General features: G+C 53.4%; 1 protein-coding gene across 2 annotated transcripts; it reads left to right on the top strand.

The window, feature by feature from the left end:
* Positions 1-3,972: 3,972 nt before the first annotated feature.
* Positions 3,973-19,607, top strand: Chst1 (carbohydrate sulfotransferase 1). 2 transcript variants are annotated; one of them, XM_029474702.2, is made up of 4 exons: positions 3,973-4,487; positions 12,564-12,767; positions 15,975-16,103; positions 17,424-19,607. In XM_029474702.2, exon 4 carries the CDS (start codon positions 17,466-17,468, stop codon positions 18,699-18,701), a length of 1,236 nt encoding a protein of 411 aa, XP_029330562.1. In that variant the 5' UTR covers positions 3,973-4,487; positions 12,564-12,767; positions 15,975-16,103; positions 17,424-17,465; the 3' UTR covers positions 18,702-19,607. The 2 variants fall into 2 exon arrangements, with proteins under 2 accessions (XP_029330562.1, XP_021012222.1); XM_021156563.3 differs by lacking the exon at positions 12,564-12,767.
* The last annotated feature ends 1,709 nt before the right edge of the window (positions 19,608-21,316 follow it).

The raw sequence follows: 21,316 nt of genomic DNA, 5'->3' as shown, positions 1-21,316 counted from the left end.
CAACCTCTCCTTCCTTTGGGAACTTAGGGGACTTGGATACCACTTACCTTGGCAAGAGTTTTCGGGACCACGTGAGGTTGAAGGAAGGAAGATAAGAGCCTGGAGTTTGCCTGCTCTGTCCTGATCCTCACTGCGGATCGCTTTGCCTTCCTTTCCTGGTCAGACTCAGGGAAGCCAACGGCCTCTGTGGGTGGTGTGGAACTGGGAGCTGTTCAGTAACAAGTGTGTCACAAGATGGCTGATCAGAGCAAGCCCATTAACTTTTCTGCTCCCTCCCTTTCAGGATTTGATGGCTTCCTCTCTTCTCCCAGGGGGACTTGGTTCTGTAACTGAGAAGGAGGGGACTTTCTTTCGGAGTGGCTTGAAGGAGCAAGATAGTCAAGAGGGAGGACTTTTGTCCCAGGCCCCTCAGCCTGGATTTGAGACCAGGGGTTAGAGGTTACAGCTGCTGGCAGGACAAGCCATTTGCCGTGAAGGTCACTTGCTGTTTTGTGCCACAGGGCACTGGGAAGATGGTACTTTTCCTGCATCTTGGGAGAAGGGAAACCCAGCCTTCAAGTCTTCTCTGCAGAAGCAAAGAACACAACAGATGACTAGTGGTGGTGGCTGGTAATCATCTGGTCTGGGAACAGCACAGTGTCCCTCTGAGAAATTCACAGTTCTGTGCATATAGCAGAGAGGCAGCTTTCAAGGGGCCTCCACTGGAGTACTTTGTGGGCTCAGTCAAGTGTTTTCAGCGCTGGCGTGTCCCGTTGAAGCTATGCGTGCACCAGGGCTGGCAACCTCTGGTCACAGAGAAGATGAGGGAACAATCACATTCTGTAATGCTGTGGGCCTAGCAAGTGTCCAGTCACAGGTAAGGTTTCAAACACTTGTTTTCTTCCATCCATGGAGACATTCCCTCCAATTTATCCAGAAAAGGAGTGTTCCAGGGAGACATGGGATGGAGACCTTCTGCTGCACATCCTTAATCAAAGCCCGGGCCATCAGTCTCCCACGACAGACTGAAGTGACAAGGAGGGTGACCCAGACCACCACCAAATGGACCCCTGAAAGAGATCGAAGCACCACAGTGCCAACCCCCAAACCCCTTAACCCATTTCCAATCACCTCTGAGACCAGAAGGTCGGAGAAGAGGAGAAAATGCCTAGTTTTGAATTCTTGGGGGGACGGAGGGGGCTCTGTTCAAGGAGGCTTCTATGTTTGGGGGCTCTGAAAGTCCCATCCTCAGGTTTACCTGGCATCCTGTCCCTCCTTAGGAAGTATCCTTGAGCCAGGCTGGCCCATTGTGGCCCCAGTGAGGTGCCCTGGCATGGCTACTGTGTAGTAGCTAAGCAGTTCTGCAAATCGGGCAAATCCCGGGACTTATTAGTCATTAAAAGAGGGAACGACAATTCCTGCCACATCAGGCTACTTTTGAGGCTCCAACAAAATAATCCCCATGTGGTGAAGAGCTCAGAGCCTGGCTCAGGGAGGGGGAGAGCCCCGACGCCGGCCATTGCTACAGTCTTCTTAGCTACTGTCAGTCAAACGGCAGGCTGCTTGCTGTTTCCTCCTTTGCCTTGCATGCCCTGTCTGCCCCACAGCTATCGTTCCTGGAATTAGCTCCTTCTCCAGGAAGCCCTTCCTGAAAGACCCTCGAAGGCTGTATCTTCCTCTGACTTCCCAGGCCACTTAGAAAAACGCAAAATTTCAGTGACCACTCTTTCTAAAGGTGTTTTTTTCCCACTTTTGTTTTAAACTATGCCTGTGTGCGTGTGTCTGTGTATGCGGGTGTAGGCCAGAAGGGGGCGTCAGACCCCCTGGAGCAGGAGCCACCCGCATTTGTGAGCTGTTTGCCATGGGGGTTGAGAACTGATATGCTTTTCTAGTGGAGGCATCACTGCAGCCCCTCCCCCACAGCGCCTTGCACACAGTAGGCACCTAAGAAACATGTTTTTTTTATATGGGGGCAACCCCAGGTAACTGGGAACAGACTCACAGTACTTCTGAGGACCCAGGTCTGTGTCTACTTTCAGAGTTTAAATATATTTCTCCCCAGTTCTTTACATTTTAACCTCACTGTCCTCTCCATCCAAAATATAGCAAAGTTTGAAAAATGACTTGCTGGGATCAGAGAGTGGGAGATAGAGGAGTTTCTAAGCCTGGACTATTCTGGAGTAGCTGAGATTCAGGCAGGGATTAACCTAGGTGAAAGAGATGGTTCTGGTTCATCCAGGGTGACGAGGGGGGAGGGGGGGCAGGCTGTCCATGGACAAGTGGGAGGGGCCTGTTCTTGCAAGGCCAGCTTTCTCTTCTTGGTCATGTCAAAACACAGCCACTTACCATGGAGGTGGGCAAGTGACTAGAGCCCTGTGGTCACCTTGGTGCTGGGGCTGAGGTCTGGTGCCCTATAGCCCTGGCTACAGGGTGTTGGCGATGCCGGGTACAGCTGCAGCTGGAGCTGCTGCTTCAGGGATGTCAGGAAAGGCGATGTTAGTTGTCTTCTCTGAGGAGGTAGTGGGGGACAGGAGTTTATAGTTAGGGATTGGCAATTGTAACCAAGACAAATGACCATGTGGCCTACTGGGACCCTTGGAGCAGAGGCCTTCATGTCATCTGGTTCCATGTGAAGCCTTTTCTGAAGATATGTCCCTTGGGGTCTCCGGGAGACTCCTAGACATTATGCTATTCCCTTCTTAGCGAACAAGTAAGCATCCACCCAAGCTAACATGGGAGCTGTTGCCCTAGGAGATAAGAAAAAGCATCTCCATTTTTCCGTGAAGAAACTGAGGCACGGGTGGGTGGGGGACTGCATCACGTGGTCACACAGCAGACCCATAAAGGCTCCTTTGCACTGGGAACTTCCAGGTGAATATAACCTCATAAAAAAAACCCCCAAAACAAAACAAACAAACAAAAAAAAAACCCGTTGTTCTCTGCACCGTATCAGGAGTGACAGACAGATGGACAGACCGTGTTCTAGGAGACATAAGAGACCGTGGAGATGGAAGCCCACTCCTTTGGACGATCGCTACCACTTTGGACAAAGTCTACCACTGCCTTTGGTCCAGAGCCCTGCAAAGTACCTACACATCTTCAGATGGGTGACAGGTCAGGATGGGGTCTGGGTTTGTGCGCACGGGCGCCTTGGTGGCCAATGGCAGAAGTGGGTTTTCCCTCCTCTCCAGCTCAGGGCCACAGGCATTCCTCTGCTGGCTTCGTTTTTCCTCCAGGCCACACTGAGGGCCCAGGGGTATGTTTCTCTTGTCACTAGCTATAGTGTTCGGTGCTTCTGACTTGCAGGAGATGCTCAGTCGATATTTATGCAGAGAACGAAGGACCACTGTAGTGCCAGGGCTTTGCCGCTGTCCTGGTCCCACAAGTGCAGCTTGTGAACTGGTTACTACCTGGGAAGACAGATGCAGCCTAGGAGGAAGGGGCTGGGCAGGATGGAAGGCTTCCTCTAGCAAAGGAACTCTAGTGTCCGACTAACTGGCCAGCTCCACCCAGCCCCTGCTGAAAGGGGATGACAGGATCTGGGGCAAGTGAAACATTTCTTTAGTTGTGGGTGATAGAAGAGAAGCAGGGAGGAGGGGCATGTAGTGGAAATACCGACTTCAGTTCTGGGTTTGGGAGTCTCTGATTGCCCTGGCTGGGGAAAGGAGCCAGGGTCAGGTTGGGGCTGTAGCCAGACTTGGGTATCCAGAGGCTTTGGCTGCATAGATAGAGCCATGCCTTCGCTAGGGCGGGTGTAGGGGGAGAGGGCAGGCCAAGAGGTACCCGTGCTGCTGCCGCTTGGCCTCCTCAATTCGGGGGTGGGCGGTGGGGGGCGTGGCTGCCTCGGCCCGCGGGTGGGTTGGCTCCGGAGCCCTGCTAGTGGGGGTGTCCCGGCGCTCCCGGCCTGGGCTGCGCGGGGGGCGGGAGGGCGCGCGCTGACGGGGTCGGGCGGAGAGGGGGCGGGCGGCGCTGGGGGTGGAGCCGGGACCGCAGCGCCTGCCACCCGCTAGCTCGGCGCTGAAGCAACCACCGCCGCTTTTGACTCCGAGACGCAAGGAGGGTACTCCGTGAGGCTCTGGCCTCCGAAGCTGCTGCTGTCCTCCGGAGCCTGGGGCTGCAGTGCTCGGTGTCCCGGTGCCTGGCCCTGATCTCTCTCTCTCTCTCTCTCTCTCTCTCTCTCTCTCTCTCTCTCTCTCTCTCGCTCTCTCTCGCTCTCTCTCGCTCTCTCTCGCTCTCTCTCTCTCCTCTGCTCAGGAAAAGGCACTGTGCAGAGCGAGCCACCCGGGGCTAGCGCCCCCGAGCCATGGAGAGGGGCCCGTGAGGGACGCGCGGAGGCGGAGGAAGAGGCTTGGGAGGAGGGAGGCCGAGGAGCAGGGCGCGGGAGGAGGAGGATGCCGCCGCCACCTCCACCGCCACCACCACCCGCGGGCCCCCGGAGAGCCTGACTCTAGACTAAGGATGGAGCCAGCGCTGGGCGCTGCAGCGGCTCCCGGCGCGCCCGCCACCAGGTATCGGCCGGGTCTCCCGGGCCCCGGGGCAGGCGGGAACGGACTGCACCGCAACAACCGGGAGGGGCGCGGGCGCGGCGGGAGACGCCCCTAGCTCAGGGCCGGTGTCTCTGGGCGGTGCGCGGAGGCGGTGGCGAGGGACCGCAGAGTGCTGGGCGCTGGGAGGGGTTGGCTGGGGCTAGTAGCCCTCCGGAGAGCTCCGCGATCGCTCCTGACCTCCTCCTCTGGTGAGGGCAGCAAACTTGGGATAAACGTCTGCCCGGGGCTCCCGTTCTGCTGCTGCGGTACCCGCTCGGGTGTCTGCTCCGGGTTGATCATGCAACAGCCTGCTAGACCCGAGTGGCCGAGGTTGCCAGAGACCCCGAGGCTCCCGTGCCTCTTCTAACTTTCCAAACCAGGCTTACACCCTGAGGCAAAGCACTGTCCCAGCCTCTTGCTTCTAGCCTCGGTCTTGTATCGGCTTCTACTATGCTGGTGATGGGCTGGGCCCTTAGGAGACTTGGGCTGCCTGACGGTGCAGAGCTCCCCCGCCCCACGCGAGGCCAAAACAATCCTAGCACCTTTCTGAGTAGGATATGGAGTGGTTACCTTCTTTCAGTGTCCAGGGAGGGACACGGTGCTTGACTTTACAGTAACAATAGACAGTGGCCCTAGCTGGAATCCATGGATTAAAAGGCCACGCTATTTGAGGAAGGAAGGTTCTGCTAGGATGGCACCTTGGCTTGATTTCAGGTACCTCACCATGTCACTTCTCCCTACTCCAGGTCTGCCTCTTTTCAGGATTACATTCATAGTACCCACTTCCTGATGGGCTTAACAACCGTTTAAGCAAGAGGCTTCTGGACACCAAGGCTTTTGGGGTCCAGTACCAGGGATGTTATAGCTGACCGCTGAGAGGTTGAGGCTGGGACAGGGGAGGTGCATGTCCAAACAGTGACAGGAATTCAGCCCACTGTCTTCTGGAGCCTAGGGACAGAAGAGACCTATGGTGAAGGCAGGAGGCAAGCATCCTGGCTGGGCAGAGAACTGGGAGCCACTTGGGAAACCCAAGGATACCAGTGGATGTAAGAGGCAAGTCGAGATGGGCTCATAGGCTAGGGAGATACTTCCCGGGGTTTCTTAGCCTCTTAGATGGGACCAGGCTGTCTCACAAAGAGATCTTACCTGGCAGGCAGTTCCCAGGCTCCAGTCCCCAATAGCTGCCACACTTGTAGGCATCCTGATGACCCTGTTTTTTTTTCAAAGTGCTTCTATCGTCATGACTCACACTCTGGAGTCACCAGGGAGGTATCAAGCTTCCACCCTAGTCCATTCCCCGCCCTCTTGGGTCTTTAGGGAGCTGCCAAGGAAAGGAGGGGGTGGATATGCCCTTGGTCTTGGACCCCTGCAGGAGCCTAGCGCGACAAACTTTCATTGCTTGCTGGTCGTCTCTGATTTTGGTGGGCGAGTTGGCTTGAGACCAGCAGTCCAGGTCATGGTATCTGTGGGGAGAGGAGGGGTGTGCAAGTGAGAGGAAGCCATTGATGATTATGCCCCCAATATTGCTGGAGCTTTGAGATCAGGACCCCCCCCCTTCTCTTTCCCCTAACTCCTTAGTTTCTTCATCTCAGAGCAAAAACTCCCTCCCCGACTCCAAATCCAAATTTCCCATTTTGCCGAGTGGTTGTGAAGCTTTGGGTTGATGGCTCCCTTCTGAGCATCCTAAGTTAGCCCACTTCCTCCTACCCTCACCCCCACGTCCTGTCTGCTCAGTGCAGGCTCTGATTCTCGGTGCCCTCTCCCAAGGGCCTTGGCTCCAAAGGGAGGGTGGCACTGGGGAATGCTAGTGCAGGGAGTAAGTCAGGCTGCACTGGAGGAGGGACATAGCTTTGTTCCACTGAGTCTGAAAGAGCCCTGGGTGTCAGGTTCTCAGTGAGGCCTGGTTTGTACAGCCCCCCACCCTGTCCCCAGCCCCCTCTTGCCCATCGGCTATGCCCCATCCTTTTACATTGGGAGTCTGAATTGGTGTGAGGAGGGAACATTTGATAGTCATAATCTGGTTCAGAGAAGGTCCCGAAGCCCTGAGTCACTGTATGGTTTCCATGGAAACAGACTTGTTCAGAGGACTCGATGTAGCGAGGCATTGGGAGGGGGGAGGGAAACATATAGTAAAATCAGGCTCCACAAGTGTGATGGAGCTGGACCAACTCCCTTTGGTGGGAAAGACAGAGGAACAAGGAAGGTTCTGGCCTCCGAGGGGAGGCTGCTTCTCTCCACCCGCACACAAGGGATTCTCCCTCGGGGGCTGCTGACAGGCAAGCAACCGACACTTCCATGGATCTTCTGGGCAGGTTCCCAAGCTTCTGGTGATCTCTCAATGCCTCCGTTTCTTTCTTTGTAAACTGAGGGTTGCAAGAATCCTCCCTAAAAGATCCCTGAAGGTCAAGCTCATTAACGTGGAGCATATAACAAAACCACAGAGTGTGCTGGGAGAGTGTCATGGTTACTTATCTAATGGGGAAGGGGTTCACCTGGCTCCCTCACCTGTATCCCAGCTGGTGGACTGATATCTGTGTCTGGAGTGGCCTGCTTGGGAAAGGTGGTCTTCTGTAGCCCTGGCACCCCTGCTGAGAGTCAGCCACTCGGTTTATCGCATAGAGATTTATTGAGGATTGTTCAGCCTGGTACTTTGCAGCCCTGGCTCTTATTTGAGACTCTATCCACCTAGGAATCTTGTATGAAGAAGCCCTCCAAGGTCACATGGCTTTGCCTTAGCATCCTGAGAGAGGGTTGGTTGCTGAGTTCCTTGGGGCTAGGACGGAAGAGATATAGACAGAAGGGGGCCCTATGGCAGAGAGACAGGTTCAGCCCCCATCCCCCAATCCTGGGGAGGGTGCCCATGAGGTTATGAGAATCAGGACCCCAGAGCACAGTCCTTAGGTTGGCGCCTCCATTGCCCAGCTGGTGGGGCAGGGAGAGGTTTATTCTAACAGTGCCAACTTCAGCAGCATCAGGGAACGCAGTGGGTTGGGAGCATGGCCTAGGAAGATTCAGGCTGCCAGTGACACACTAGGAAGATTCAAGCTGGCAGTGACACACAAGCAGAGTCTCCTCCCCAGGCCCCTTCTCATGGTAGCACCTCCATGGCTTGCCCACTCTTAGAAGGGGGAGTTTTGCCTCAAATTCCCCAAACTCCTTCTACCCACCCGTACCAGCTATCTCAGCTGCAGGGCAGTTATCTGCTGGCTCTTGTATTTTACAGATGCCAAGAATAAGATTCCTGGGGGTTTGCCTGCTCAGCCAGGCCAGGTCCTAAGCTAGCTGTGACCCCCTCCTCATCTGATCATCAGCTGGGATGGGGGAGGATGGATGGCAGAGGGGGCTCTTCCTCCCCACCCCCAGTCAGCTCTCCAAGAAGCTTGGTAACTGCCTTGCACCCCCACCCCAGCCTGTCCCCACCAGCTATCAGGGTCTCTGCCTTGAGTCTCCCTGGACCACTTTGCTGTCCTCATTGGTGTTCACAACATCTTACAATTTAATATCCTCTGCAAATTTCATTAACGGAGTGTTTACTCCCTCTCTCAGGATCATTAATGAAGATGTTAGATAAGATCTGGCCTGGCACAGGCCGGGCAGCCCTGCCCCCACTCCCAGACTCTTCGCCTTCTAGCCCTTGCCCGTGGCCTTGCCTCCTCTACTCAGGACTCTTGGGACATACCCCCTCCTGCCTTTAGGCCCCATAACAAGAGCTGAGGGCCAAGTCTGTTTGAATTAATTTTGTAAGATTACTCAAGGCGCTGTATCAAATGCTTTGCTAAAAATCAAGATATATTACCCTGCCTGCATTTCCTTCATCTACCAGCCTTGTAATTCTATCAAGAAAGCTATCAAGTTTGTCAGGCATGATTTGTTCTCTATAAATCCCCATGGTGCCGTGTGGGGGCACAGGGTTCCTGAGTTTTCTAAATGTTTAGAGATTCTCTCTTTGTGCTTGTTCCTTGATGAGAGCCGGAAGGCTGGGAACTGGGAATTGTTGGGATCATGGCCTCCTTCACAGGGACAGGGAGGAAGGCAAGGGCCTACTTTTCTCTGGAGTCTCTGGAGTGCCCGTGATTTATTTGGGACTTCTGAGTGATCAGGTACCCCAAGCTCGGCATCATCGTGGGGGGGGGATCCCTGGAACGATTTTTTGTTTTGTTTTATTTTTGTTTTGTTGTTGTTGTTGTTAAGGATTCTGCAGGATAGAGAAAATGGCAGGCAGGTGAGAACTCTCTGTACTGGATTCTATTGAGTCCTGGGAATTGGGCATGACTTTCCCTTTCTGTGTGCCGGGCTCAGAGAGGGTCAGGCTGCCTAAGGCTTAGGGTTCTGCCTTCCACCCTCCTGCATTGCTCAGGCATGGCATGCCTACAGATCAGCAGGGTCAGGAAAACTAAGTAGGAGGTCCAGATTTTGTGGGGGGCCGGAAGGAAAGGGAAGGGAGGCATACAGGCAAGCTTGGAGACCGGGGAACCTCCCCGACCTCACTGTGCTACTTCTGAGTTGTGTGATCCATCCATCTAAGTGTCCTTTCTTTAAAGAGGGAATTACATGCTATTTTATTGTGTGTGTACCCATGTATATGTGTATGTCGCAGCACCTGGGAGGAGGTCAGTGGATAACTCGTGGGTGGTTCTTCTACTGTGCGGGTAAACTCTGAACACCAGGCTCACTGCCAGTCACCTTTACTTGATGAGATAGCTCTCTGGCCCATTATATAACCTTTATAAGTCTCGCTTGTGAAGTGGACACAGCTGTGCCTGCACTCCGAGCTTGCAGTAGGTCTCCTGGGGTGATGTGTGGCAGCCACATCACGGCTCTGAACTCTCGGGGAACAGCTACATTACACCTCACTCTCGCCGTCTTTGCTCATAGCGGCCAGAGATGCTCATTCTACCTGTCAGGAGCATGGATAGAGTGGGAGGCTCCCTAGATCTGTTACCTGAGAGGTGGCAAATGAGACAAGCCAGCATGTCTTTGGTGCCGGCTCCGGTGGCGAGGTCTGAGCGTAGAGAGAAGGGTTGCCTCTGCAGGCATTGAGCCTAAGCCCTGCCTTTTAGTCCATACCTTGTAGTCATCAAGTCATTCTCTGATGATCTCTGATTGCAGACTATTGTTACATTCCTGGGTCATGACTTCTAGATCACAACTCCCCCAGAACCCCAAGTTGGGGTGGAGAAGGTATCAGGGATGCATCCACTTCTTGTCATCTTTGTTCTTGTCGTCATTCAGTAGGGAAGGGTGAACTCTCGGAGGCACTGTGAAAGCCAGGTCCATTCATTCACATGCCAGGTCGGGAAGCCACAGGCAGTGTCCACCACCAGAATCTGATCTTGTCAGTAGATGTGGGGCTGAGGGTGGACGGTAAGGTCATGAGCTCCTCTAGTCTATTTGGGGCAACCTCACTGGTTCTGGTGCCTGGTGCTCACTGCATCTGCATCTCTGGTGTCCTGGTTGTTCTTAGGTGTGGCCTGGGGCTTAAGCTCTGTGGTTGCAACCAGGGTTTGGGTCATTGTGGTTGAATGGATACCCTTGCCTCCATGTAGACTCGCAGTTTTTTGTGTTTTGTTTTGTTTTTCTGAATTTGCTTCCCACTTGTTTGGGCCTTTCTGCTCCACATCAGGGAGAACCCCTCTTTGTGTCTTTTTTGGTCCATAGTCATTTCTGGATCGGCTCCATCCCACCTGAGCCCTGGTGCCCCATCCTCTCTCACTGTCTCAACCCCATCTCTTGCACACACAGGGCAGTTGGGCCTCATGCAGGTGGCTGGAGACCAGGATCTAAGGACGAAGGCACAGGGGGTCCCCCTGCCAGCTGCCAGCTGGGCAATGGCTGCGGCAGCTCAGGCTCCTGTTGATAGTTTATCATCTGTGGATTTGGGAGGATGACTGAAGCCCAGACCAAGCCGGGATCCAATGAGTGCGGCCTCAGTACTACTCTTGACTGGACGGGGCTATGGCTGTGCTGAGGAGTGGGGGGGAGGGGGCAGGAAACCAGGGCCTTCCCGTCTAGTTCTCCCACAGGCTGGCCCGGCTGAGACAGGGACCAGCCTTCTGACTCATCTCTCCTCTCAGGTTCCTGTCCACTAGGCCCTTGTGTCAGCACAGGAGGATGGTCACTCACCCCACAGCAGGCTTTGCTCCCAGGCTACCAGACACCTGACAGGAGTTGCTTCCTTTCCCGAAAGCTGAGGGTCCTGCGGGTGGGACTCAAGCCACACCCGTGAGCCTTTCCGAGGATTGTTGTGGTCTAGGCTAGCCCCTGAACTCACACCAGTGGACACCCCTCCATGAGTCTTGCCTGTACCCAGGTTGTGCTGAGCTGCTCCACCCTCTGCTTCCAGCTTCCTGCTTCCGGCTGTGATCGCTCTGTTTCTTTCATTTCGTACCTCAGAGCAACAGAGGCCAGCAGAGGTTGAGAGTCTTGTTCCAAACTTCTGAGCCATCAGACAGCTGGAGTGAGGGTCCCACCCAGCCTCCCTGTGCAGGTCTTTCCTCTGGTGCCTACCTACTTTACACAGGGGCTTGTGACAAGTGTCAGTGCCAGTGTCATGGTCACTAGAATGACCTGCCCAGAGATGTCATTCAGCGCGTCAGGCGGCTCTGCCTACGGTGAAAAGATAAAGGGTTAGTGACAGTATGATTGGGTCTGCCTTGCAGACCCTGGCTGTTAAGACCTGTTCTTTCTGAGGATGCTCAAAAGAGGGTCTGGTTGTGTCTAAGAACTCCAGAGGTCGCTCACCGAACACCTTGCTGTGTCATGCAGATCCTGTAGACCTTACTGAGGTTAAAGTGGACACGGCCATGGTACCAAGGGGGAAGCTCTTGGCTTCCAGTGTTCCCTGGACTGGTCACCATCCCTGTGTGGTCACTCTGTGTTCTTCAGACTGCTAATTCTGAAGGCTGCCCCAGCACACAGCCACAGGGAACTCAGTGGTCCTTGGTTTTTGTGGGTTGTGTGGGATCTTGGGTTCATGGTGCTGTGTGGCTTTGGAGACGTCTTGGGAGATCTCGTGACCCCAGCCTCTATCAATCAGCCAGATGTCTTTTGGTCATATGCTTTACTGCTATCTCTTGTCTCTTGTGGAACATGTAACTGAGTTATTTCCCTTTTCTCATTGGCTGCCAGGAAGCTCTATCCCATAAGCCTACAACACATTGGCAATTAGAGCTGACCCAGCCCCTTCTTTTAGGCTTTCACAATCCTGTGTTCTTGTTGCCTCATTTTCATGGCCGAGTTTCCCTTCAGAGGATATAATCCCCTGGCTGTTCTGTTTCTTTAGCCTTTAACTAAACAAACATCGATGGTGGGTGGGTCAGGGCTGGCTAAGCAGGTTAAAACATGTGGTTTCCCCAAGGCTACCATCTAGCTAACTTCTTCCCTGCCCAAGTCCTCTGTCCCCTGCTTGGATGTCTGCATAGTATGCTGGCGCTTTGGAATCTCTGTGTCCTGGGTTTGTTCAGGTAGCGGATATTCAGCTTCATGTTCCCCCGGCTCTCTGATCCCTGCTCCCCATGCCGCTTTAAGAGCATTTTGAAGAAAGAAGCCACCTGTGCAAGCTTAGCCTCAGCCACTCCCTGCACAACTCCCAGCTCCCTCTGAGGCCACCTCAGCAGTCTGCAGCCAACCACAGGTCCTCACATTCACCTGAGCAGGGCTAATGCTTGGTGCTAGGACAAGGAAGTCTTGACAAGATGTGTTGAAAGTTGGGGATGGGGGTGGAGAGAAAGGCTGGTAAGTAGTGTCATTGGGGCGAAGAAGAAAGCCTCAAGGCTGGGGTGAGGTGTCAGGGATGGTTCTCAGTCACCAACCCTGTCCTCAGACACCTCTCCAGCTCTTCCATGGGTACAAGGTCACTATTTCCACAGATAATAAACTTAAAGCTTATTGCAAACTGTGCCCACTGCTTTGTAGGCTCTTGGGTCCTCTTCTCTCAGGCAGCCATACTAGCATAGCGCACAAGGTTCCAGGGGCCGTTGTGTGCACAGTTGGACACACATGCTTTGTGGTTTTCCTTGACGTGGTTTTCTTTGTTTGCTTTTGGCTCGTTTCCATAAGCATCCTCTGCCTCGATCAGAAAGACAGCCCCAGGATGATAGCATCAGTAACGAGGGAGCCCAGTTTCTGTGGAGTAGAGCAGTAGCCCACACCATCCCTTCAGGAGCTTCAAAACGATTCCAAATTGTGTGTGCAAAATTGGGCACAGGAAGCATTTTCTGGGAAGATGGACTGTGTTTCCAAGGAGCCTGTGGAACAGGGAAGGTAAACTGCCTCGCTCTGGTTTGCTGAGATTCCCATAGGGTGGCAAGAGGGACTTGGTGAAGGGCAGAGCCTTTGGGTCCTTGGGCCTATGAGGACAGTGTCAGATGGGGAATCAGGCTGGAGCTGGTGGTTGGTGGGGCATGGCAGAGACACGGGAGCACTGATTTCTTCTGGAGAGTAAGTTTGAGTTTTCCCACAGTTCACAGGGCTTCCCTCTGTCTGGGGTGGACTTAGCCTTAACTGGCCCTGACCTCCCTTGGTGGGTCCTTCCAAAGACAGAGAGGTCCTTGTTACTGTTTTGGAGGAAAACCCCAGGCACAAAGAGCTATAGATCTTGACACGCAGTGTCACTCAATCTAGGAACAGGCAGAAGCTGCAGGCCACTCCTGTTAGTGGTATTCTGTTCAACACTGCTTCTTCAGTCTGGGCAGCGTGAGGGCCGTGCAGGGGTAAAGCCAGACTGCCTATTGCTGCTTGCCTCTTGGTGTGCAGCTGAGGAAGAGTATCTCCGTGGCTCAGAAGCCACCATCCCTCTCCACTGCAATCTGCAGCATCATACTTCCACCCACCGTGGCACCTTTGGCTTCCTCACACAGTAAGAAGATGAGAGTTAGGAGGCTGTGCTACCAGTTCTAGCCACTAGAGGGAAGAAGAAATACCATCACAATAGCCTAGCACTGAAAATTCTAGCAGGGCAAGTGGTTTGGGAAGGAGGAGTGGTGGGCAGAGCCCTACACAGGTCTCTCTCTGTTAGAACAGACTCTAAGGGTAACAGGTAACTAGTTCTGAGGTGCTTCCTTAAGACATAAAGCAAAGTTCAGAAATCTAGGCAAGGTTCCCAGCAGGTAAACAATGGAGCTGGGTTGTTCCATGGGGCTGGTGTCAGAGGTCACTTGTCAAACACAAAGCAGAATCTTGTCCTAATGCTGGGCATGAATAAGTGCATCAGGTCAGTTAACAAACAATGCTCTGGTTAGGCCGGCCACCTTTATAGACAGGGAAAGTGAAGTGCAGGCCTAACTGGTACCTAGCCAGTGTGTGCTTAGCCTCTGACCTGCAGGCTTGAGCCCTTAGCTGCAAATTGGAGCTTCCCTGTACAGCATTCTCCACTCCCAACCTGACCACAGAGCTGCAGTCCAAGCCATCTCCAGGCTGGCCACCAGGTCCTCTGTCTTCTAGCAAAAAGGTGGGATTCTGGGCTCCTATGCCCAAGGTTTGATCCTGCAATGAGAGAGGCCATAACAGAAGCCCAGGAAGGATCGTGGGCCCCCAACTCTGGCTTGGGGAGGACCAGGGCATTGAGAAATCTCTTGCAGAGGCCAAGGTTTGCCTGGGAACAAGAGGACCTGGTTCCAGGGACTCTGGTTTCCAGGGCAGATGCCTCCAGCATACCAAGGACCCTTGGCCGGCTCTGGGCTTGGTTGTGCCAGGCTGGCAGGAGAGCAGAGCACTTTCACGGGCTCCGACATCGCTCCTTCCTGTTCTCATGCTCTGGCTTTGCCCTCCTGGAAGGTGGGCACATGGCCCTCAGCCGGGCTGCAAGCTGGTGACCACAGTGTACCCTCTGAAGCTTGAGGAGTCCCCTCACCTTAGGCCTGGCTTTGAGTTTCTTCAGGGTGGAAGGGAAATTGGGAGAAAGAGCTCGAACCATCTGTTCCCTCCTGGGCAAGATGGAGGGCCCTCCTTTGAAGAAACACTCAGTGTGTAATTCTGTCTTTAGAGTTGGAATTGGAGGCCTAAGGGTCAAAAAAAGCTGTCTTGATGCAAACCAAAGGGAATGAAGTAAGAGATGGGCCAGGAGCAGATCCAACCAAGAGATTTGAAAATGACTTGGAGAGCACCTAGCCTGAGCTGCTTCTTGGGGCATGAACTTGGAAAAGCTGTTGTAACCAAAGAGCCTCAGCTTTTTCCCCTGCCGAATGGGTTGTGAAGTGCTGACATCCTAGTTTTGAGGTTGGGGTTGAGGCAGTGCACCTGAGCCTGAGGGTGGGAGACTGGGAGCCCCTTGGGAGTGCTGACTTTCCTTGGTATCAATTCATATGTAGTTTTTGGTTAGTGCCTGTTGCTCTGGACTGCTGGTAGACGTCTATGAAGAAACACAGCTGAGTTTAGTGGCCTCACAACTGAAGCAAGAGGGCTGGTATTCCTTGAGGCACTTGTCAGGGACCTGGGATTCGAGTAGAGAGGGCTCCCCATTACTCTCAGCCTTCCCTCCACGGGGCAGAGGCCTCTGCCACAGGGGTTAGGATGGGTGTGGTCCAGATTGTGTGACTTTGAATACACTGAGAGACTCTTACTAAAAATTTGGACTGGACCGCTTGCCCTATTAACTGTCTCTTGGTGGTGACTTGGTGCTGATTTCTGCACATAGTATGGCTTTTCACATTTTAAATAGGAGCCTCAGAGTCCAAACACTGGTAGGCATGGCCATTTTGGCTCAGACCCTGTGCATTTCCCCAGGCTAGCAGGGCCTGCAGCTCCCCATTCTTCCTTGGGACAATGAGCCAATGGTAACGGGATGAGAGCACAGGTCTGACCCTGATCCAGAAGGACCTGGGCCCCTGATGTTTCTCACATGTGAGCCATAGACTGATCTTTAAATTCTCCATTTGAGCAATGGAAGTGGGTGGGCTCCTGCCCTACCAGAACAGTTTGTAAGGGATGACAGGGTACCCAAAATGGCAATGCTTATTTGTTTGGGAGACAGGGGTTCACTTGTCTCCTAGAGTAGCCAGGACACACAGCAGATTGTGGGGGGGGGATGTATACAAAGGATGCGAGCTTACACACCAGTCATGAACTTACACACGAGCCATGAGCCAACCAATACATGGACCTCATGGCAAAAAGGATACCATGCAGTCTGTGACTCAGAACTTACCTGCTCCTATCCTGGCCCCTCCTGTGCTGGTTTGTGGGTGGCCTGGGACAGAGTCACATGCATGTTTGAAGGCCAAATGTGTTTAAGCATGAGGAGCAGAATTGTGTCTTAGGGGGGAGGTATACAGGTTCCAGATGGGGGTTGAAGCAGGTCATAGGCCCCAGTAGGCACTGCCACCTGTGATGTGGGTTATGCCTGCTTACAGAGTGAATCTGTTTATTTGGCTAAAGGCCTTAGCCCTGTGCGAGCACTTAGTAGGTGTTACCTGAAGTTGCACTGGCTTTGGTGTTTCACTGGGCTTGGTAAAGTTTGCCTTTGGCTTTCAGGTAACTGCTGTGTGTGCTGCATATGGTTGGAAGAAGACCCCTGTCTCCAGCTGTCCCTTTGGAGCTATCTTCTCCACCTAAGGCCTGAGGTGATTCACTTCCATCACAGGACCAGTTGAATTCCAGAAGGTGAGGATGGTTTCCACGCCTTTCTAATGCAGGACCCACGTGGGCTTCTCACCTGAGACACTTGGGCGCACATGCTAGCCAGCTCGTGCCCACAGGAGCCCTGGGATGGTCAGAGGGAGCATGGCTTGTTAAGGGTGGGATATGCAGGTTGCAGCTTGAAAGTTAGAGCTTCACTGCTCAGGGGTGAGGATAGGTTGGCTGGAGCCCCGAGACAGTGTCAATGTGGAGAGCAGGCAAAGTCACGTGTCATGACCTGGGGGCAGACTGTGGGACACAGAAGGGCAAGGAGAGAGGAACTGGTGCCCGAGCCAACCTGCCTGCTGCCTCCACAGCTTGTTGGCCATGGGGCTGAGGTGCAAATCACTGGTCCGCCTTACAGCAGTCCTTCTTTGGGAGGTGTTGAGCTCCTTGGCACTGAGTCTGGAAGCAGCCCTGGCATCTCTCGGGACCTGGTGGCTGAGGCAGCATCCCCTGGCCTACCTTGCGAGAAGCTTGGGACTTGCTTGTTGTGAGCCCATGGGATAGGCTTCCCTTTTCTATTTTCCTGTGGTTCCTCCCTCCCCCTCCTCCACTTTTGTGGACTGAAGGGCTGGGGGAGTAGCTTGGGGCCAGAAACAAGCCCTGAGTCCTATGCAGAGAGATCCATCCCAGTAGCCTCTGGGCCCTGACCTTGCGCTAGGCCATTTGACTTATAACACTGCAGGTGCCTAGGTAACTGGGTATCTGGAGGCAGCTGGGTGCCCTCATTTGCAAGGTAGCAAGGCCATGGTCCACTAACCGTGGACAGTTCCTGGCCCAGCTGGATTCTGCTGTCAAGTCAGAATTCATGGGGCACAGGGGTCTCTGCTCTCCTGGATTTGTGTTTGGGGAGGGGAATTTGGTGTGTATCCTTCCTTTAAGGGCAAGAGGAAGACAGAGAAAAAGACCATTGTCTGGGGTGGGGGGCGGGTGAGTATCAGCCTGTGTGACTAGAGGATGCTGGCAGGGATTGCAGGCAGTGTCGGGGTGTGGCATGAGCCATCCTCTGGCCCCACCAAGTGTGGAAGCTGGGAGAGTTGGGTTTTGACACAGAAGCAGGCTGGGTGAGGAAAACCAGAGCTCCACACGGGAGGCCTCTGCAACCACAGCTCTCTTAGCTCTTGGGGTCCAGGGAGTCGGTCTGTTTAGCTCTCTGAAACTCCCGGGAGACACCAACAAACTGACAGTTAAGTGTAGGCGTTGTAGGTTCCATGGGATGTGTGAACACTGGGTGTTTTCCTGGACCCCGTGGTGGCTCTTGGCTGTGTGAAGCACCTACCCTTGCCTGTCTCCTGTCCACAGACCCGGTGCCTTGGAGCAGCAGCCCCATGACGGTGCCCAGCCATGCAATGTTCTTGGAAGGCTGTCCTCCTCCTCGCCCTGGCCTCCATTGCCATCCAGTACACAGCCATCCGCACATTCACCGCCAAGTCTTTCCACACTTGCCCTGGGCTGACAGATACTGGCTTGGCAGAGCGGCTGTGTGAGGAGGGCCCTACCTTCTCCTACAACCTCTCCAGGAAGACCCATGTCCTGATCCTGGCCACCACACGCAGTGGCTCTTCCTTTGTGGGCCAGCTCTTCAACCAGCACATGGATGTCTTCTACCTGTTCGAGCCGCTCTACCACGTCCAAAACACGCTCATCCCCCGGTTCACCCAGGGCAAGAGCCCCGCAGATCGCAGGGTCATGCTAGGTGCCAGCCGGGACCTGCTGAGGAGCCTTTATGACTGTGATCTCTACTTTCTGGAGAACTACATCAAGCCACCTCCAGTCAACCACACCACCAACAGGGTCTTCCGCCGAGGGGCCAGCAGGGTCCTTTGCTCCCGTCCAGTGTGTGACCCTCCAGGGTCCTCTGACCTGATCCTGGAGGAGGGGGACTGTGTGCGCATGTGTGGCTTGCTGAACCTGACCTTGGCAGCCGAGGCTTGTCGTGAGCGCAGTCATGTGGCCATCAAGACCGTGCGGGTGCCTGAGGTGAATGACTTGCGGGCTCTAGTGGAAGACCCCAGGCTGAACCTCAAGGTCATCCAGCTGGTGCGAGACCCTCGTGGCATCTTGGCTTCTCGCAGTGAGACTTTCCGGGACACCTACCGGCTCTGGCGGCTTTGGTACGGCACAGGGAGGAAGCCCTACAACCTGGATGTGACACAGCTGACCACTGTGTGTGAGGATTTCTCTAGCTCTGTGTCTACTGGCCTCACGCGGCCCTCCTGGCTCAAGGGCAAGTACATGCTGGTACGTTATGAGGACCTGGCCAGAAATCCAATGAAGAAGACAGAAGAGATCTACGAATTCCTGGGTATCCCCCTGGACAGTCACGTGGCACACTGGATTCAGAACAATACGAGGGGCGACCCCACTTTGGGCAAGCACAAATACAGCACAGTGCGCAACTCTGCAGCCACGGCTGAGAAGTGGCGCTTCCGCCTCTCCTATGACATCGTGGCCTTTGCCCAGAATGCCTGCCAGCAGGTGTTGGCTCAGTTGGGCTACAAGATGGCCAACTCGGAGGAGGAACTGAAGAACCCGGCCATCAGTCTAGTGGAGGAGCGTGACTTCCGCCCTTTTTTGTGACCTGGGTGTGGTGGGGGTGGGAGGCAGGTGGCTCTGGTTTTGCTGACGTGGACCTACTATGGGCCGTTTTTAACTGTTGCCTTATCTCCCTCCTCCCTCTCCCACCCTGTCTGTGTATCCTTTCCAGCCCCTACCCACTCTCCCCTTTCCTTCGCCTCTCCCACACCATCTGTGTGTCCTTCTTGACCTTGCCCACTTCCTTTTCTCCTGCCTCTTTTTGCCCCTGAAATTTGCACTATGTCTCTGGAGGGGAACACTGGGCAGAGGGCGTGTGATGTGGGGTTACACCCCCCACCCCATTTAGACACAAGGATGTTGGGTCTCTGTGCGGATGGGGACGATGTTTACAGGCACCCAATCGCACATTCACTCACATGTGCACACAGGCACACGATGAGAGGCACCCCAGCACACAACTGGTAGTTTTGCAATTGTCTTCTCAAGGTAAGAGGATGGACACAAAGGGGCCGTACCTCCCCAGTTTAAGGAAAGGGTCCATCCCCGCCCCCTCCCTGCTCCCTCCCCTGGAGCAGGGCACCCGTCCCTCCTGCACACCCTTGCCTGGTGGTGAGCAGGGTTTTACTGTGAGGTGAATTGGGACTACTTTCTTTCTATTTGGTTTGTGGTGAGCTTGTCTGTCTGAGTCTTGTGGCTACCCCTAGACCAGTAATGGCTAATGAATCTTAGAAGTTTCTGATTGATCTTGGGGTCCCTCTGTGATATTTCTTTGTGCCAAAAAAAAAAAGACAAAAAAAATGTGGATCCGTTTGCTGAGTGAAAATTGAAATGCTTTATTTGTGTTTTCTGTAAATAAAAATGTGCAGTACTGCCTGAGTGTGATTTGGGGGAAGCCTTCGGAATGGTAAGCAATGGGATTTGGATATCCCCAGCTTCGGAGGGAACAGGAAGGGGGAAAAGTGGGAGCTAAATGGCAAACCTGCCTTTCAGAACTATTTTATTAAAACAAAACAAAAACAAAAACCCTAGACTATCCTTTTAAAGTTCTTTGATGACTGCATACATGTAAAGGCTCTGCCTTGGTCTTATGATCCCCAGCTCCACCCCCCACCCCCCACCCCATCACCCAGGAGCCTCCAAGTCCCCAATTCCATTCCCTCGAGGAGGTCCTGCCATTCAAGTCTCCTGCCACCCTCCATGCTGGCTTGGGGCTTTCAACTCTATTCCCTTCTTATCAGCTGAGGTGGGTGGTACCTTCTGGTCAGGGTGCTCAAAGACTTTAAGAAGAGGCTTGGGGATTCAGAGTCCAAGGAAAGAGTCAGGTCTGGAGAACTCCTGTACCAGAGGTTCCTCCTTTAGTAGGGTTTGGGAGCCAGGGAAGCTGGGGAGAAGGGGCATCCAATGTGCGGGTGGCTCAGGGCAGGGTTGCTTATAAACCTGCCTGGAAGCTGTCTCAGGAGCCAGCCACGTTTCCTGGTGCACACCAGTGCCAAACTGCTGTGTTCACTCTCCATCTTTCCTTGACGATCTAGCAGGCTCTTCTAAAAAGCTCCCCCAGTCTTCACCCCAAGACACATGCATAACATGAGATTTCTTTAAAAGTGAAAATGGTGTATCTTACCATGATTTAAGAACTAAAGAGAAACTGCCCCATCTGCCTGGTTAGATCAGGTGACCCAGTATTGATTCCCTTCTCCCAGCAGACCCAACCCGCCCTACCCCCTGCAGGCTGCCATCTCTAAGTTCTCAGCTACATCAGAACTTTACCATAAAAACTTAAACCTTGGGCTCCAGGCCTCACCACTATCATTATTTTATGTATATGGTATTTTGACTGCATGCATGTCTGTGCACTGTGTGCATACCTGGTACCTAGGGAAGACAGAAGAGGTCGTTGGATCCCCTGGAAGTTATGGCTAGTTGTGAGCCACCACGTGCGTGCTGAGAATTAAGCTTCAGTCCTCTGGAAGACTCAGCTACATAAGAACGTGGCTTTTAGCCACGAAGTCTTCTCTCCAGTCTCCATCTTCGCTGTTTTTAAATGCCCATTCCCATTAAATAGTATGCAAGCATTACCACCATCCTCGTCCATAACTTCATCTTGCAAAACTATAAAGTCTGTTTCTTCAAAACAACCCATCCCTACCTCTCTCACAACTCCTGGCTACTGGCTCGCTGCCTGCATGTTTCTGACTACAGTGAGTACCGCATACAAACGGAATCATGCAACATTTGTCTCTTGGCGACTGGCTTATTTACCTGAGCATAATGTCTTTAAGGTTCCTCACCTTGTACAATTCATCAGCTATCCTTCCTTTTTAGAGCCAGTGGATCCCACTGTGGATTTTATTTAGCTGTTGGTCCTTCAGTGGGCCTTAGGTCACATCCTTGTTTCAACTGCTGTGAATAATGGAGACAATGAGAAGAGTGTACTCAGAGGCATAGTTGCTGGGTCCTCTGGCAATTCTTCTTTCGTCTTTCTTCTTTCTTTCTTTCTTTCTTTCTTTCTTTCTTTCTTTCTTTCTTTCTTTCTCTTTCTTTCCTCCTCCTCCTCCTTTTTTAAAAAGATCTTCTCTGTTCTCCATAGTGGTCATGATATTATTTGTGTGTGTGTGTGTGCATACATTTCTGTGTGTGGGTTGTGTACCTGTGTGCAT

The sequence above is a fragment of the Mus caroli genome, unplaced genomic scaffold (genome assembly GCF_978045245.1).
Source record: "Mus caroli unplaced genomic scaffold, Mus_caroli_1 scaffold_2, whole genome shotgun sequence".
Lineage (NCBI taxonomy): Eukaryota > Metazoa > Chordata > Mammalia > Rodentia > Muridae > Mus > Mus caroli.
This window is presented reverse-complemented; position numbering and strand designations above follow the sequence as displayed.

Coding starts and splice junctions, on each gene's coding strand:
- Chst1 (XM_021156563.3), top strand. CDS start 17,466: ATGCAATGTTCTTGGAAGGCTGTCCTCCTCCTCGCCCTGGCCTCCATT.